Source organism: Urocitellus parryii, chromosome 3, assembly GCF_045843805.1.
Source record: "Urocitellus parryii isolate mUroPar1 chromosome 3, mUroPar1.hap1, whole genome shotgun sequence".
NCBI classification, from domain to species: Eukaryota; Metazoa; Chordata; class Mammalia; order Rodentia; family Sciuridae; genus Urocitellus; species Urocitellus parryii.
Window position 1 is genome coordinate 100,085,335 of NC_135533.1, and position 19,718 is coordinate 100,105,052.

Sequence of the window (19,718 nt, forward strand, 5' to 3'; positions counted from 1 at the left end):
TGGGATTCATGTGGACATAGCATAATTTGTTCCATTTATTGTTATATATTCATATATACACATAATTTGATATAATTACCCCCATATCTTTCATTGCCCTCCCCCTTGATGTCCTTCCTCTACTCTATTGGTCTCCCTTCTATTTTTGTAGTGACCTTTTTTATTCCTTTTTTCCCTCTAGCTTCCATATATGAGAGAAAATATTTGACATTTGACTTTTGACTTTCTGAAGCTAGCTTATTTCACCAGAAAATGACATGATTCATTGTTCTCTATGGCTTAGTGAAACTTTATAGTATGTATTGTGTGTGTATATATGTGTGTGTACCACAATGTATATATGTGTATGCATTCATCTGTTCATCATCACCTACACTGGTTCCATAACTTGGTTATTGTAAATTGTGCTGCTATAAACATAGGTGTGTACGTATCAATATGGTAAGCTTATTTCTTTATCTATTTTTTGATACAGGGGATTGAATCCAGGGGCACTTAACCACTGAGTCACATCCCCAGTCCTCTTTCGGATTTTATTTAGAGACAAGGTCTCGTTGAGTTGCTAAGGGCCTTGATAAATTGCTGAGGCTGACATCGAACGTGCTATACTCCTGCTACAGCTTCCCCAGCTGCTGGGATTACAAGCGTGTGCCACCTTGCCCATCTCTATTTTAGTTCTTTTGAATAAATACCAAGTAGTGGAATATCTGGGTCAGATGGTGGTTCCATTCTTAGTCTTTTGAGGAATCCATACCGATTTCCATAGTGACTGTACTAATTTTCAGTCCCACCAACAATGTAACAGTTTATGTTTTCCCCTGAAACCTTACCAGTATTTATTGTTCTTCATATTCTTGATGATTGCACTGTAATTGGGGTGAGATGCATTTCCCTGATTAGTAAGGGTGTTGAACATTTTTTCTTATATTCCTTGACCTTTTGTATTTCCAAGAGAATTGTTTGTTTAGTTCATTTGCCCATTTTTTAAAACTGGGTTATTGTGTTTTGTTGACGTTTTTGAGTTCATCATATATTCTGGATATTAATCAACTGTCAGAATTGTAGCTAAAAAAGATTTCCTCCCAATCTATGGGAGGCTCTCTCTTCACACTCTTGTTTCTTTTGCTATATAGAGGCTTTTTAGTTTGATGCTATCAAACTTATTGATTCTTGGCTTTATTTCTTGAACTTTAGGCGTCTTTTGAGGAAGTTGGTGCCTACACACATATATTGGAGTGTTAACACTCCAACACATTTTCTTGTAGCAGTTGCAGTGATTCTGGTCTTTGATCTTCTGGTTGACTTTTGTGCAGGTTAAGAGATAGGGATCACCTTTCATTCTTCTACATATGGATAACCAGTTTTCCTAGCATCCTTTTTTTGGGGGAGGCGGGTACCAGGGATTGAACTCAGGGGCACACGACAACTGAGCCACATCCCCTATTTTGTATTTAATTTAGAGATAGGGTCTTACCGAGTTGCTTAGTGCCCTGCTTTTGCTGAGGCTGGCTTTGAACTCAACGATCCTCCTGCCTCAGCCTTCTGAGCCTCTGGGATTACAGATGTGTACCACTGTGCTTGGCCCAAGATTAGTTTTTGAAAAGACTTATCTTTTCCCTATGATATGTTTGAGCAACTTTGTCAAGCATTTATATGGATTTGTCTGTCTGTCTTCTATTGTGTTCCATTTGTTTCCATGTCTGTTTTTATGGCCAATATCATTGTATTTGAATTGTGACATCTCCAGCATTGCTCTTACTGCTCTGAATTGCTTTTTGTTATTCTGAATCTTTTATTCTTCCATATAAATTTTAGGGCTGTTTCTTCTTGTTCTGTGAAGAATGCCATTGGTATTCTGATGGGGCCTGCATTGAATCTGCAGATGGCTTTTGGTAATATGACAGTTTTAATAATATTAATTCTTGCTATCCAAGAATGTGGAAGGTCTTTCCAACTTCTAATGTGTTATTTTTTAATTTTTTTAGTTATCAATGGACCTTTATTTTATTTATTTATTTACATGTGGTGCTAAGAGTCAAACAGTGCCTCACACATGCAAGGCAAGTGCTGTACCACTAAGCCACAACCCCAGCCCCTAATGTGTTCTTTGATTTCTTTCTTGAGTTTTATATAAAGTTCATTGTAGAGGTCTTTCATCTCCTTGGTTTGATTCATTCATTCATATTTGGTGGGGGGTTTGCTACTGTGAATGGAATTATTTTCCTAATTTCTTTTTCAGTAGGTTCATTATTACTGTAAAAAATATTAATTTTTGTATGTTGATCAACTTTATATCCTGTTATATTGATGAATTTATCTGCTCTAGAACTCTTCTGGTGGAATTTTTTGGATCTTCTAAATATAGGACCATATGATTTGCGAATAGTGATAATTTGACTTCTTTTCCAATTCTATCCATTTAATTTTCTTCTCTTGCCTGATTACTCTGGCTAGAATTTAAAATACTATATTGAATAGGAGTGGTAAGAGTGAACATCCTTGTCTTGTTCCTGATTTTAGAGGAAGTGCTTTCAGATTGTCCCTATTCAGTAGAAAATGCTGCCTTTGGGTTTGTAATGTATATAGTCTTTATAATGTTGAGGTCAGTTCCTTCTATCTGGTTTCTTCAGTGTTTTACACATGAATGGATGTTGAATTTTATTGAAGGCTTCCTCTGTGTCTATTGACATGATTGGGATTTTATCCTTATTTATGTGATGAGTTACATTTATTGATTTGTGTGTGTTAAACCAACCTTTCATCCCTGGGATGAAACCACCTTGATATGGTGTATAATGTCTTTTTAAATGTGTATTGCTAATATTTTATTAAGAATTTACCTCCTTTTTCATCTGTTTTTGTTGATTTGGGTCTTCCTATTGGTTAATTTGGGTAAAGTATTATCAATCTCATTTATCTTTTCAAAGAACAAACTCTGTTACATTGGTCTTTTGTATTGATTTTTATTCTCTATTCCACTAATTTTGGATCTGATCATAATTATTTCCTGTCTCCAACTGGTTTTGGAATTAGTTTTTTGTTTGTTTGTTTTTTGGGGTTTTTTTAGTGTTCAGCGGACACAACATCTTTGTTGGTATGTGGTGCTGAGGATCGAACCCGGGCCACACACATGCCAGGTGAGCACGCTACCGCTTGAGCCACATCCCCAGCCCCTGTAATCATTTTTTAAATGAAGGCACTCGATGCTATAAACTTGCCTCTTAGAACCACCTTGGGGGCCCAGAGATTTTACTACATTGTACACTATTCTTACATAATTCCAAAAGTTTTGAAATTTCTCCCCTCATTTCTTCTATGATCCATTAATCATTCAAAACTGTATTATTCAAGGGCTGTAGCTCAGTGGTAGAGCACTTGTGTGAGGCTGGGTTCCATTCTCAACACATCATAAAAATAAAGATATTGTGTTCATCTACAACTAAAAAAATAATTTTAAAAAACCATATTGTTCAATCTCCAGTGTATTTGTGTGGTTTCCATAATTTTTTCTTGCTGTAAACTTCTAATCCCATTCTTTTATGATCTGACAAGATGTAAGGGATTTTTGTATTTACTAAGACTTGCTTTGTGACCTAAAACATGGTCTTTTTTGGAGAAGGTTCCATGAGCAGCTTAGAAGAAAGTAAACATAGTGATTGTTGGACAAAGCATTTTGTACGTGTCCATTATGTCCATTTTATTATAGTATTTTCTAGATCTGAAGTATCTGTTGATTTTATGATGATGAGAATTGAAATTCCACAGTATTACTGTGTTGGAGTTTTTCAGAGTCTTTATGTCAAGCAGTGTTTGCTTATATAATTAGATGCTTTAATGATTGGGGCATAAACATCTATTATCATTATATTTCCTTATTAGATTATGCCCCTTACTAGTATAAAATGACTTTTGTCTCTTCTGGTTAATATTTGCTTGACATCTGCTATTTGAATGAGAGTAGTTAGTCCTGCTTGCTTGGGGACTCCATTTGCATAGAATGTCCTCTTATATCTTTTCACTGTCAGTATGTATATGTCTTCATTTATAAGACGAGCCTCTTGAACCACATGTGGTAGTGTGTGCCTGTAATCCTAGTGACTCAGGAGGCTGAGGCAGAAAGATCATGAATTCAAAGCAAGCCTTAGCAATATACAAGGCCTTGAGAAACTTAGTGAGACCCTGTCTCAAAAGGGCTGGGGGTGTTGCTCAGTGGTTAAGTGTTCAATCTCTGGTACAAAAAAAAAAAAAAAAAAAGATGAGCCTCTTGCATACAGCATATAGTTGGGTCTTGTTTTTTAATCTACTGCACTCTGCCAGTCTTATTTAATTGGAGAGTTGAGACCATTAATATTCAGAGTTATTATGGAAATATATTTATTAATTCATGCCATTTTGATTTGTTTCATATATTGAATTCAGACTTAATTCTTAATTGCTTAGCTGTTCTTCTAGTGAGTTTCATCTATTTGTGATCTCTGGGTAGTTTTTGTTTTGTTTCTGTCCACTATCACCACTACCACCCTGTCATCTGTATGTAGTATTTGTGTAAGTATTTTCTGTAGTGCTGCCATAGTAGTCATGCACATTTTTAGAATTTATTTATTTATTTGATACCAGGGAATCCAGAGGCGTTCAACCACTGAGCCACATTCCCAGCTTTTTTTTTTTTTCTTCTTCTTCTTCTTCTAAGTTGCTTAGGGCCTCACTGAATTGTGAGGCTGGCTTTAAAGTTGCAATCCTCCTGCCTTAGCCTCCCAAGCCACTGGGACTATAGATATGTACCTAGCATGAACTCTTTTACTTGATATGTATCTTAGAAAGTTTTTATTTCTGATTCAATTCTCAAGGATAGCTTTGCTGGATATAGCAATCTTGGCTGACAATTATTTTGTTCCGTAATATCTTGTTACAAGCCCTAATGGACTTTAGAGTCTGTTTAGAAACTAGAGGTTTTCCTTATTGGTTTAGCTCTATATGTGACCTAATATTTTTCTCTTGAAGCTTTTCTGATTCTATGCTTATTCTTTTGCATCTTAATTATAAAGTGTCTTAGAGAATGTCTTATTTAATCTTATTCATTTGGTGTTCTGTGTGCATCCTGTTTGTGGATATCCATCTCATTCCTAAGGTTTGGACACTTTTCTACTATTATTTCACTGAAAACATTATTCATGCCATTGGCCTGTATCTAGATGCCCTCTTTAATTCTAATGACTTACATTTGGTCTCCTAATGTTTTCCCAAAGCTTTTATGTATTCTGAGTATGGTTTTAGTTTTGGTTTTCTTTACTACTGACTGAGTGTCCAAGCTCATATACTCTGTCTTCAAGGCCTGAACTTGTTTTCTACATAGTTGAATCTATTGAATTTTTAAAGATTCTGGGGATTGAACCCAGGAATGCTGAGCCACATCATCATGACTTTTTTAAAAGACAGTGTCTCACTAAGTTACTTAAGAGACCAAGTTGCTGAGGCTGGCCTTGCACTTGTGATACTCCTGCCTCAGCCTCCCAAGTCACTGGGACTATAGGCATGTGCCACCATGCCCAGCTAATCTATTGAATTTTTAACAGAAAAATCCATCTTGAGTTTTTAATTTATTGCTTTTTTATTTTCAGGAGTTTTCTTTTTAATATTGATATCTCTTTATTGAAATGATCTTGCATATCCTGTATTTTCTCCCTTATTTCATTCCTTAAATCTTCTTTTACTTCATTAATCATTTTAATAATGAACTTTTTGTAGTCCTTCTCTGGAACTTTGTCCCCTTCAATATCTGTGGGTTCAGTTATTGGAGGCTGTAAATTTTTTGAAGTGTCTTGTTGTCTTGTTGGCCTGTTTCCTAATGGTTTCAGAAGTTCTAGATTTGAACATCTGTTGAGATGAATGCCTCTTCCTGTGGGATCCTTTCCTGTGCTGGAAGTATATCTTATCTTCAACACATCTGGTGAGATGTGATCCAATTTTTAACAACCCTCAATGCTTCTTTGAAAGGACAGAGTAAACCATATATCAACATACTCTGTGAATGTAATCACTAATGATAGCTATAACTATTAATCTAGGAGGAACATAGGTGAGGATTAGCATAGCGTTAGCTGAAAATGTACACATTAATAACTGTGTACCAAACTGAATTTGAAGATGGATAAAAAGAAAGAAGAGAAAAAGAAGAAAGAAAAAGGGTGAATAATGGAGGGAAAACAGGTTAAAATGGGGGTGAATAAAGTGGGTGAGGAAGAGGGGCTGAAATGGGAAATGACTGTGTACTGGAGGAAATGAGTATGTTTATATCACTCAATGTTAATGCAATAATTTTCATACAGAAGTTCAGATTAGTTCTTCCTGATGTTTATGAAGTAGCATTTTGCATCTGGTGTCTCAATTATTGAAATTGGCAAGTGTGAGGAAGTCTCAAATATGCAAATATCATACCCGTAATATCTTTTGGCTCTGACCCAAATTGCCTAAACTTGTCATGTAAGTGTGTTCGCTGAATCCAGACCCCTCCTTGCCTGGAGTTGGGGATGGGAAAGGACAAGTTTCACTCTCAAAATAGCTTTGTTGTTGTATCTGGGGTGAAAGTTTATGTGTGAAATGGAAGCTGGCCAATTTCAACTTCTCCACCTGTAGACTGATCTGAATTAAACTATACCCCTCACTCCAAGAATCCCTGTCCTTGTGTTGAGGAAATGTGTGTGGAACACCATTCTATATTCCAGCCTCTTCTGAGGATAGGGGAGATGGGACCTTCCACCTGGCCATGATCTGTGCTGCCCCAACCAATAGCCACACTCTTTATTCCAAAGATGAAACGGTCAAATGTATATGCCCTTTGTCATTCACTTTGCAGACTGATCAACTGGTCTTTGTTTCTCCTTAGATCAGTCCCAGTCTCTGTCCCATCCTTAGACTTGCTCTCAGTTTGGTCACCCACTAATCCAGTGAAGTGTAGAGCCAAATGGCTCTTTGGTCTTTGATATTCAAAAAGCATGTATACCAAATATAGGACAAAAAGAAAAAGGAGCAAAAACAACAAGAGCGATTTCTGAAAATAATGGCAAACTACAAGAGTTCCTAGTCTGCTGACTCAGGAAATTTGTTTGAGTCCCTTTGAGCTGTTGAACTAATTGCTAAATATATGTTGGTATTTCCTCTATGTTACTGAGTGATATTTTTATCAATATAAAATGTCCTTGGATCTCTATTTCAAAATCCATCTCTAGTACTAATATACAGAGAAAATCCAACATCTGGAGACAACCACACATTTCATTTGATAAACACAGTAGCATGAAAGCCACTAAGCTAAGCAAACAAGTTTTTTTTTTTTCTTTTTATGTTAGAGACAGAGCCTAGGTCCTCTTGCATGCAAGGCAGGTACTTTAAAACCACAGAGCTATATCCCTGACTCCATAGGTAATCTTAAACAAAAGGAGTAACAAATTTTATGTGAGCACTTTGCAAAAATAATTTTGACAAAGATTGTCCTTATAGGATTAGTAAATATTGAAAAAATAACTAAGTTTATACTATTTTCTAAACTCTGCTAAATTATATTCGTTTTTACAGTAGAATAATACTGAAAAGTAGGGAAATAAGCTTGCTGAACTTATATGTTGTTGTTGTTATTCAGCTATATACATAGTTGGTGCAATGATAAATTTTAACAGTGGACATGTAGTTCTTGAACTGCTAGCAATGATTGGGAACAGATATAGAATTCTCAAAATCATTCTGGGATAGCTCCTTTTGACTTTAAGAATGATGCTGGTCTCCCAGGTGATGCACACTTATAAAATTTTTTATTTTATTATGGAGGCAAGTACTGTCAGATCTGTGTTCTGGGAGAGGTTCTATCACTCATTTTAGAGCATTTAGCCAAGTCATGGGTTTAATTTCAGTGGAAGTCACCACTAATAATCTGAAATTGGGCTTCATGTGGACACACAACTCTCTGAATTGCATCAGGAGTTAGGCTTCATGTCTCCCTTTTTGAAAGGCAGGAGGATTGCAAGTTCAAACCCAGCCTCAGCAAATTAGTGACACCCTGTCTCTAAAACATTAAAAAGGGCTGGGGATGTGGTTCAGTGGTTAAGCACCCCTTGGCTCAAGTTCTAATTCACACACACACACACACACACACACACACACACACATCCAAACTGTATTGAAAATAAGGTCCTGAAGGCTCTAACCAGAATTCTTCAATTTTATATTTCTTCTTCCATTTGTTTATTTGACATAGTTCTGTGATATATTATTGGGCACATATATGTATTTTTTTCCACAGAACAAGAATTTATGACTCAAGTTTCATTTTTTCATTAAGCTTTCTGACTATGCTTGAACCTTTGACACTTTCACAACTTTCTACTCCTCAATAAGGTAAATATGCTTAATCCTGTCACAAACACATTTAGCACAGACGGAACCATGGGCCTGGCTGGCTTTTTTCTTTTTTCCATTTTAGACAACCTCCTAAGAACGTTAGTTTTCACTACACAACACCCTATTAGTCTCCCTGGGTATACAACACATGCAGATTTTGGTGCTCTCCCAACCTCCTTGGTGTAAAGGCAAACTCTGTTTCCAGGGTTTGGGGACAGCCTACTTAGAGGCTGTACTGTAGAAATGTCTACAGTATGTCAAATGCTGGACCATTCTCAGTGTCTCCAGACACCACCTTGAAGAGGAAAAGAACTAATTGCTAAATATATGTTAGTATTTCCTCTATGTTACTGAGTGATATTTTTATCAATATAAAATATCCTTGGATCTCTATTTCAAAATCCATCTCTAGTACTAATAAAGCTATTTTAGTAATTTTTCTGGTTTCTGTGTACATAGCTTCATTTTCAACTGTTTGCTTTTGTTTGTAACTTTGAGTTACTCATATACAGTTGTATTTTGTTTTCTAATTAAATCTGAATATCACTGCTTTTTGATATATTCCTTAATCCATTTACACAGTTATTCTAGATACTGTTGGATCTGTCTGCCATTATTGTTTTCAATTCATCCCATATTTTTTCATTCCTTTTTACTGCTAAACAAGTGAATATTTTGTAATGTAGCATTTCAATTTCTTTAATCTTTTCTCTTTATATTCCTCAATGCCTCAGAGAGTGTACTTGGGATTTTTTCCACTTTGTGAGTTCACTGATGCCTATTTAAACATCATTAACATGTTCCTGAAGTGGGAAAAATGAGAATGCTAAAAACTATGACATCAATTAAAAATTAAAAATTGTTGGGGCTGGGATAGTGGCTCAGTGGTAGAGCACTCGTTTAGCACATGTGAGGCCCTGGGTTCAATCCTCAGCATCACATTAAAAAAAAAAAAAAGGTATTGTTTCCAACCACTTCCAAAAAATAAAAAATGTTAAAAAAAATTGCAACGTCTTTAGTAGGAAATGATGGTATCAATTGTAGCATCAGAACCAGGTAAAACAGCTGGAATTGTGGCCTGTTCTGTAAGCACTCTAAGTTCTATTTGAGATTTTGTTGCCAGCCAATGCCAAAAAAAAAAAGTTGGAATGAGGACTACAGTGGAGCTTGGATGTCTCTTAACATCAACATTTAAAAAAAATTTTTTAAAAAGAAAAATCTAAGATAACTGAATGGTTGTTCTTATGTTGGCAGGTTTTAAAGTAATGTTCCTTTTTTCCATATTCCCCAGGCAGAGCTAAGTTAACTGATGATAGTGACCATATGAAAACCTGAGAAACGCAGGCTGTGTCCCAGAAAAAATAAAATAGTTTTGGGGGACGAGTAGTATGCTTATGCCATATAAGATTTTTTCTACTTTGTGAGTTCACTGATGCCTACTGAGGTCTGCTTCTGGTAAAAAAAAAAAAAAAAAAAAAAAAAAAAAAAAAAAAAAATTTCCACATACTCTTCTTCTCACTGTGAATTCTTTGATGCTTCCTGAGGACTAACCTCTGATAACAGGTCTTCAACACTGAATATGTTGATAGTTGTTTCTGCCCTGTGTGGATTATCTCATATTTAGTGAAGGATGATACAGTAGAAACTTCTTTTTTTTTTTTTTTTTGTACTGGGGATTGAACTCTGGGATGCTCAACCACTGAGCCACATCTCCAGCCCCGTTTTTTAAAAAAATATTTTATTTAGAGACAGGGCCTCACTAAGTTGCTCAGAGCCTTGCTAAGTTGCTGTGGCTGGCTTTGAACTTGCGATCTTCCTGCCTCAGCCTTCCAAATCGCTGGGATTACAGGCTTGCACCACCATGCCAGCCTTCTATAATTTTGTTTTTTTTTACCTTTTTATTTATTTTTACATGGTGCTGAAGATCGAACCCAGTACCTCACACATGTTAGGCAAGTGCTCTACCACTGAGCTACACAGCCCATTCTCCTACAATCTTTACATTCATTTGGCTTCTCCAGTAAGAATACCTGATGCATTCTGAGCCCTCACTTCTGGCAAAGGATTTTCCACATTCATTACATTCATAGGGTTTCTCTCCTTGTGAGAGCTGCCTGATGCTTCCTGAGGTTGTAGTTCTAGTAAAAGATTCTCGGGCTGGGGATGTGGCTCAAGCGGTAGCGTGCTCGCCTGGCATGCGTGCGGCCTGGGTTCAATCCTCAGCACCACATACAAAGAAAGATGTTGTGTCTGCCGAGAACTGAAAAATAGATATTAAAAAATTCTCTCTCTCTCTCTCTCTCTCTCTCCCCCTCTCTCTAAAAAAAACTTTAAAAAAAAAAGATTTTCAACATTCACTACATTCAAAGGGTTCCTCATTTCTGAGTTCTCTGATGTTTCCTTTTGGTTAAAGGTTTTTCCACATTGCTTACACTTTCAGCAAAAGGTCTTCTCACATTGCTAACATTAATAGGGTTTCTTCCCAGTCAGCTGTGACTTCCTGCCAAGGTTTTCCCACATTGATTACATTCATAGGGTTTCTCTCCTGTGTGAATTCTCTAATGTATCCTGAGGTCTGACTTCTGGGCAAAGGCTTTTCCACATTCATTACATTCATAGGGTTCTTCCCCCGTGTGAATTCTTTGATGCTTCCTGAGGTCTGACTTCTGGGAAAAGGGATTTCCACATTGATTACATTCATAAGGTTTCTCCCCTGTGTGAATTCTTTGATGTTTCCTGAGGTAGGACTTCTGGTAAAAGTTTTCTCACATTCATTACATTCATAGGATTTCTCACTTGTGTGAGTTTTCTGATGTTTTCTGAGACTGGACTTTCGGGAAAAGGTTTTTCCACACTGCTTACACTCATAGTGTTTCTCTCCAGTGTGGACAACCTCATGTTGACTCAGTTGTGATTTCCAACAAAAGGTTTTTCCACACTGATTACATTTGTAGGGCCTCTCCCCTATATGAAGTCTTTGATGCTTCCAGAGATTGAACTTCTGGCCAAAGGTTTTTCCACATTCATTACATTCATAGGGTGGTTCCCCAGTGTGAATTCTTCGATGTTTCCTGAGACCTGACTTCTGATAAAAGGTTTTCCCACACTGCTTACACTGATAGTGTTTCTCCCCAGTGTGGACAGCCTCATGATATGTCAATTGTGACTTCCAGCAAAAGGCTTTTCTACACTGCTTACATTCATAGGGTCTCTCCCCTGTGTGAATTCTCTGATGATTCCTGAGGTTGGACTTCTGGCCAAAGGTTTTTCCACATTGATTACATTCATGGGGTTTCTCCCCAGTGTGGATTTTCTCATGTCGAGTGAGGTGTGATTTCTGGCGAAAAGTTCTTCCACATTGATTACATTCATAGAGTTTCACCATAGTGTCGACAGCCTCATTGAGTGTGAGGTTTGACTCCCGGCTGTAAGTTGTTCCATACTGAGTAAATTCATAAAGTTTCTCCCCTGTGTCAATTCTCTGAGGGTCTCTGAGGTAGGATTTTTGGTAAAATGATTGAACATATTCAGTACATTTGTCAGGATTCTCACCTGCGTGAGTTTTCCAATGGACTGTAAGGTCTGACCTATAGCTGAAGGATTTCTCACACTGGTCACATGAGTAGGGTCTTTGCCCTGTATGTGTCCCCGGATGTACTGGAAAATCTAATTCGCTAATGAAGTTTTTCTCACATTCAAGACAGTCACAGGATGTCATCTCTGTTTGTATTTGCTGATTTTGTTTGAGAGTACACTCTTGATAAAAAATCTTCCTTCCTTCCTCGTCAATAAGAGCCGACTCATAAAGGTTGTTCCCATATTCATTATGGTTACCAGAAGTCTCTCCAATCTGAACACTCTTTTTCAGTACGGCTGCCTCTTTGTTGAAAACTTTCCCTTCTCCACTATATTCAAAATTTTCTCCACTATATTCAAAATTCTGCTTCCAAGGGTGAATCTTGGGATGCTGATCAAAATGTTCAGGACATCTGAGGAATTTCCCAGTTATGTTATAGTCATCACCAGATTTCTCTCCAGGATGCATCTCCTCAGGCTCAATAGAGAGATGAGAGTTCTGACATATATTAAACTCTTCAGGCTTTCCATTATTTATAATCAAATCTGAAATACAATTTGGGATCAAAGAAAAAGTGTTTCCTAATCCATCTCTTTCCTCTGTTAACATGTTGTTGGTGTTCATTACATCTTGCCAGAAATGGCTATCTTGTCTTCCCTGGTTAGTCTCAATTAAATCATCCATTTTCTTCACATCTAAAATGAGAGAAAAAAAAAAGAACACACTTATGAACTACATATGAACATTTCTTCTTTTCATGGGACAGCTGGGATTGAACCCAAGGCTTCATGCATAGTAGGCAAGCACTCTTCTACTAGGCCACATCTATAGCCCTTCATGTTTTTGAGAGGGTCCCACCAAGTTCCCAGGCTGGTCTCAATCTTGTGATCATCCAGCCTCAGATTCTCAAGAGGCTGGAGTTACTAAAGACAAGTGTCATCACACCTGGCTTAAATATTTCTATGGAATGCTCATGTATATGTACGAGCATATCCTACCGGCGTAAAATTTTATAAAATACATAACAAGTATTGGTTTTGCATTCTCTTCCTACTGACTTCATTTAATAAATTGCACTGGTAGTTTTTCTAGTGCACAACTGTTTTTCTATGTTTATTTCATGAAGAGACAGACATTTGGTTAAAATATTCAGCTACTTCTTGCAACAATTCTTCATTATGGAGTGCTTATACCCTGCCATTAGTTTTCCCTGTTCTTTATCTCCACTTTTTTTTTTATAACAATTATCTCCCACTGAGATTCTTCTCATTATTCTGTTTTGAAGGTGGCAAGAATTTCTGTGACCAGCTCCTTGTAGGGTGAATCAGGTCAAATGACTGTCCCCTAGAGAAGGAACATGGGTAATGGAAAGTGTTTTGTATCTATGTTCATTTAGTTTTCATTTTTCCCTGGAGAAAGACTATAAGTATATGGGAGTTTTCTAAATATAAAATTGTTTTACACTCTAGAAAAGGATAGCTTTCTGACAATTTCTAATTTAACCTGGCTTCCTCCAGTTCTCAGAACCAAAACAAGTACAGGAAGCTTCAGAGCCCTACCCTAAACACTCACCTTTGGTGCCCATAATCTCTGGAAAGTGTTTTTCTGGTTATTTCTGAGATTAACAGCCCTGGCATTTTCCCCACTATTCCTGGGACATGTACCAATTGCTTGATAATCCACTGCTTTTGAGGAATATAATCTCATGCACTGCAGTGTTAGCAGTTTTGCTAATTTTATGCAAAGTGTAGTCTTCTGTACACTTCTCATTGTGTATGTTGTTTTAGAATAATAGCCACAAAGAGAAAAGGGAAATGCTAAATTCAAATTCTACTCCCCAAAATGTCAGCTCAGTGTAAAACCCTTGGTTCTCTTGTGCTTCAGGCCAGAATTTCCTGACTCTTCCCCAAGTCCAAGACCACCCCTTTCCATGCTCATATACTGGATCCTCACTTTGACGATTTCTGATATCCTGGTTCACATATGTGACTCTGGACTTCTCTCATTTTCTTTATGAAATCCTTTGTTGAATTTCTAAGAATAACTTTACCACATTTACACTATCAATTTCCAAATTTACATTTCCAAGACTGAGTTCTGCTTGCAAATCTAGATCTTTTTTTTTTATATCAACCTATGTTTTTTTCTGTAAAATTTCAAAACCAGTAACTGAAACAATACCAGTGTAAACATTAATAATTCCCCTAAAAATATAACCTAGTTGAAAAGTGCTTGACGAGTATGCACAAGGACCTGGGTTTTATGACCAGCCCCATAAAAACAAATCAACCAATGAACAAAAAAATCACCCTAAGGCTGTCTTCTCTCACCATCCTTTTTAAATTTTAACATTTCCTGTTTCTCTTTGTCTCACTCTGGTTAAATATTCTTCACAGTTCTTAACTGCCTACTCAATACACAGGAACTTCTCATTTAAATATTATCATAAATAAATTCTATGAGAGGCACAGAATCACCATCATTGCTGTCATAGGTACAAACATAAAATCAATGGTAGTAAAAATATGCTCCATTAGGATGTGCTTGAAGCATAAAGAAATTTATGAAGAAATGTCTGACAGCAAAAAAAAAAAAAAAGTACATGAGAATGAAGGATAAGAGATAACAGAGAATCCAGAAAAAGTAGAAATCAAAGAAAAATGTCTAAGAAGTGTCTAAGAGACTAGATTTGGTGTAAATGTAAGAAAATATTCAGCAAAATTAAAGGTAGGAATATATGTGAGAGTCCTCCTTAGTGATTATATTTCACATGTCTTAGTATATAGAACAGCTGTTCCCATGTCTGGGACCTAGGGGAATGCTTGTGAAGACAGCACAACATGGCCAACATCTCCTGGCTCTCCTCTTCAGGACCTCCCAGCCCAATATGCACTCACTGATGCTCTCATTTGGGAGTTCTCCCATCCACGGCTCTGCTCCTTGCTCCAAGTTCACTTCAGGTTTGGTGATGCAATGTCCTGTTAATGGCAAATAACTTGGGACTTTACCAAACTATTAAGGCAGGTTCTTTGAAGAATTTCAACAGCTCAACTTCAGGGGCTAGGCAACTAAGAAGCCTATGTAAGCCTTTTAGAGATGGGAACACAATCAATTCTTCATAGACTGGAATCTTCCATCTAAACAGCATTAAATCCTACAAGTGTTCATGTGTTTATTATAGAAAGGGCTTGCTTCTGAGAATAACTGCAGAGTTTCACTCACCCAGTGACATCAGGGAACTGTAGGTCTCCAACATCGGGTCCCTGTGCAGAGTCCTCCGAGTATCATCCAGGTCCTGCCACTCCTCCCAGGTAAAGTCCACAGCCACATCCTCAAATGACACTAGTACTTGTAACAGCATATTTCTCAAATCATCAGTCCTAGTCTAAAGAGTTAGAATTTGGAAGTTCTGGCTTTTGGGTGTGCTGTGGAGTGGGGGTTATGTGAATTTTACATAGAATGCAGCTTGCTTTATACTCTACATGGCAGGGAAAAGAAAAATCATACACTATCCTGCCCTTTTAATTAAATACTTATTTATCTTTACCACCGGGAATTGTATTCATGGCATTATACATATTAGGCAAGCACTCTACCACTGAGATACAAACCCAGCCCTGTTCATTTCACTTTGAGATAAGGTCTTGATAAGTTGTACATGCTGGCTGGAACTTATGATCCTTCAGCCACAGCCTCCTAAGTAGTTAAGATTAAAGTCATGCATCATTTTATTAATTAGTTACTAATGTTATTATCAAGCTTACCTTCTGGATCTGAAAATCAACCTTGTTGCTAGGGATTAAAGTGTGAATATAATTTTGCTTGTTCAAAACACTTATTATTTAGTATGAAGACAACACAAGAATAAATACCCACAATAATTTCTTTGATGAACCAAACACAACTTCCATGTAGATGAATTGAGGAAGGAGAATAAAGTTCTATTTTGTACTATAAGACTGCCCCTCGCTGAAAAACCAAAAACATTTAAGCTCTGCCATGTATCAACCATGTGTTCTCATGACTATCAGTAACAGCAGGAATCCCATCACCAGCACACAAACACCACACACCTGGCTGAATCCAGGTGAAGGAATCTGAATCATGACGACAAACACAACACTGAAAGAAGAGATTATGGAGTGGATGATTCTACACTTAAATACCGAAAAGATTCCAACTTTAAGAACATTGTTTATAATTACTTACAAATTAAAAGCATGTAGAGAGGCATCCCAATATTTCCTTCCTGTATGCCAAAGGCATGTTTATGTTCACTTCAGGCTGAGCACTGCCACTTTCCAAACCACAGGGTGTAAACAGTGAGATCATAGAAGATCAGGTCAGTTAACTAAGAAGTTCTACATTTCAGTAGTCATTCCCTAAAAAAACACTGGAGGCCAGGGTTGTAGCTCAGTGGCAGAGTGCTTGCCTAACATGTGTGAGGCACTGCATTTGATCCTCAGCACCATATAAAAATAAACAAATAAATAAATGAATAAATGAAATAAAGGCATTCTGTACATCTACAATTTTTTTTTTAATTTACAAAAAGAATTGGAAAGGGTTAATGAAGAGTAGAAGGGAAGAAACCAGAATGAGACATGATGGGACTACATGAAAACCACCATCAGAAAATAGAGAAGTAGGAACACTGAATAAGTAATCCAAAAAGACAAAAAAGAAAAGACAGGAACAGAATTTAGTACTAACTTGCTGAGCAGAAGATTAAAACAGACCTTATATTTCTAGGCTTCCTGCATGCATGCTGCTAGTTAGATACTGGTGCTATAAAGATAATTTAGAAAACATAAGAACATAATGGCAAAAGTAACACATACCTGAACACATCATATCTGGAATCCTAAAGCCCCAGATGTGGAATGTCCAAAAGGCAATTACAAACATATGATTCTGGAGAGTCCAGGAGAGAAGTAAGCTGAATATTAAAAATTTTGAAAGTAATACAATTTAACTGTTGCTTGAAGTCATCAGAGTGAAGAAAATGGCTTGAAGAAAATGTAAGAGACTGAAGAAGAAAAGTAACAGGAAAACTAATATATGCTGATAAAAGCAAAGAAATAAAAGCATAAAGAATGAAAGAATTTGGGGCTGGGGATGTGGCTCAAGTGGTAGCGCGCTCGCCTGGCATGCGTGCGGCCCGGGTTCGATCCTCAGCACCACATACCAACAAAGATGTTGTGTCCGCCGAGAACTAAAAAATAAATATTAAAAATTCTCTCTCTCTCTCTCTCCCCTCTCTCACTCTCTCTTTAAAAAAAAAAAAGAATGAAAGAATTTGATTTTATCCCATGAATAGAGGGAAATTCAACATTAAGGACACTACTAATATAATTTATCATATACATACTTCTACAGAGATAAATTCTTTAGGTTGTCTGCATAGACATTCAGATGACACTATAAAAATATACCATCCTAGCATCCAGCCCTATATGTTAAAGAGCCTGAAAGTTGCTTTAGTTTGCAATGTACCCCAAATACCCATGTGTGAAAGGCTCAAATTTATAAGAAGGAGTGGTAGAATCATTAAGAGGTGAGGCTTCGTATGTAGAAGTTAGATTATCAGAGTCCTACACTTGTAGGGGACACTGGGACCTTGGCCTGTTCCAGCATCCAGGCTAGCTTCCACTGCCATTTGCCACAGGCCCGAAAGTAATGAGGTAAATTCATCATGGACTGCAACCTCCTAAATTATGAGCCAAAATAAACCTTTCCTCCTTTTAAGTTGATGACCTCAGGAAATTTTTTCTCAGTAATGGAAATCTGAAAGACAGCTTTCCATTCCTAAACCAAGTAAAGAACTTAAGAGACTAAAAAGAAAAAAAAAATCAATAAATCTTCTTGAATATAAAAGTAAGGAGAAGACACTGAGATTAACCACTGAGCAACATCCCTAGTCCTTTTTGTCTTATTTATTGATTTAGAGACAGGTCTCACTAAGTTGTTGAAGCTGGCTTTGAACTTGTGATCCTCCTGTCTCAGCCTCCTGAACCACTGGGATTACAGGCCTGTGCCACCACATCTGGCTACAGAGCCCTTTAATATGGTGTAAATATTTGTGTCTTCCCAAAATTCATTTGTTGAAACTTAATCCTCACAGTAGCAGTAATCAGAGGTGGGGCTTTTGGAAATGGATTAATTCATGAAGGTACAGCACCAGTAAACAAGATTAATACCCTGATAAGAAGACCAAGGTAGCTTTTTCACAACTTCTGCCAGGTGTGTAACAGCACACAGACAGGGCTATCTATAAAGGAAAGGCCCTCACCACACATGCAATCTACTGGGGCTCTTGGACTCTGAAGATTCCAGAACTGTGAGCAATAAATTCATATTGTTTATAAATTGCCCACTCTAGGTTATTTTATTACTGTAATCTGTACAGACTAAAACAGCCTCTTACACCTAACCACATAGCTAAAATGATTTCCTACAGCTCCTCTTACTTGGCATAACATGCCAGGCTACAAAGAAAATGCTACAGGGCATACCAAAGGCATACACGATTTCAAGTGGCAAAGGATGCACTAGAACAGACATGGCAGGATGTAAGAAATATCAGACAGCAAATGTGGTTAGAAAATAAAATACAACTATATATTCACTACAAGAAGTTCACTTTCAATATAAACATATATGGATGAAAAGTAAACACATGAGGAAAAACATATCACACAAGTACTCAAATGAAAGTAGGAGCTAAGGACACAGCTCAATGGTTGAGTGCTTGTCCAGTATACATTAAATCCTATAGCTTCAAATCTGATATCCAGGGCACATGGTGGCATCCTGAGGGCTCCAAAGAGCTAACGCAGCCCCAACTCTATGGTCTTTCAGGCTGCAGTTCATATAGCCACTCTTGGATGGCTCTGCTTATTCCAAGTGGCTTTCCTTGGCAGGCTATCCACATTCCTGACATCCAGGTTCTCCATGGTACTTCAGCTCATTCTTATAGCTTCACCCACTGCCTACTTAAAGAATTCCTGCAAGCACTCCAACCCTGCCACACAGGTCTTCCTTTGAAGCCTTGGTGGGAGCCTCCACGACCCCACACTTCTTCCATTCTGCACTGCTCAAAACCACCATCAAGTGGTCAATGTCATGTCTGCTACTGACTTCAATAGGAACTAGGTCCTCCTGGACCATGGTGGCAGTGGCCTCTGACTGCATGGAGGGCTGAACAAGGTGAAATAAATCCTGAGAAACAACCTGCTAGATTGCCCAGTGGGGAAGCAGAGTACCCAGGAGTTCTATTCTCAAAAGAAAGAATTATACTTTTATACCCTTGAGCCTGTGAGAAATAGGGTCCTGCTGATTCCTGAGTTGCTCTCAAGCCATCTTTCTTTCTTTTCTTTTCTTTTTTTTTTTTTTTTGAGAGAGAGAGAGAGAGAATTTTTTAATATTTATTTTTTAGTTTTCGGCGGACACAACATCTTTGTTTGTGTGTGGTGCTGAGGATCGAACCAGGGCCGCATGCATGCCAGGCGAGTGCGCTACCACTTGAGCCACATCCCCAGTCCCCAAGCCATCTTTCTTACTGTAGTCCTCCTGCAAAGTATTTGGCTTCTTTTAATGGTCCTAATGTCCTCAGCAAACACCCCTTCCTCAGCCCCCATTTCACATTTGATGCATTTCTGGTTAAACTACAAGTCTGTAAATCTTTCCACTCTGCTCTTTGCTCTCAATTTCAGCAATAAATCTGGCTAAGAGCAGCCAGAAATGCCCA

At 37.5% G+C, this 19,718-nt stretch overlaps 1 protein-coding gene and 1 pseudogene across 1 annotated transcript; both read right to left on the reverse strand.

The window, feature by feature from the left end:
- Positions 1 to 8,316: 8,316 nt before the first annotated feature.
- LOC113198058 (large ribosomal subunit protein eL34 pseudogene) lies at positions 8,317 to 8,664 on the reverse strand (annotated as a pseudogene).
- Positions 8,665 to 10,949: 2,285 nt separating this feature from the next.
- Positions 10,950 to 19,138, reverse strand: LOC113198060 (uncharacterized). The gene is given in 5 exon segments (XM_026410635.2): positions 10,950 to 11,146; positions 11,149 to 12,663; positions 14,866 to 14,946; positions 15,191 to 15,353; positions 18,992 to 19,138. Coding segments are annotated over 5 exon segments (2,103 nt in total).
- Between the last annotated feature and the right edge of the window lie 580 nt (positions 19,139 to 19,718).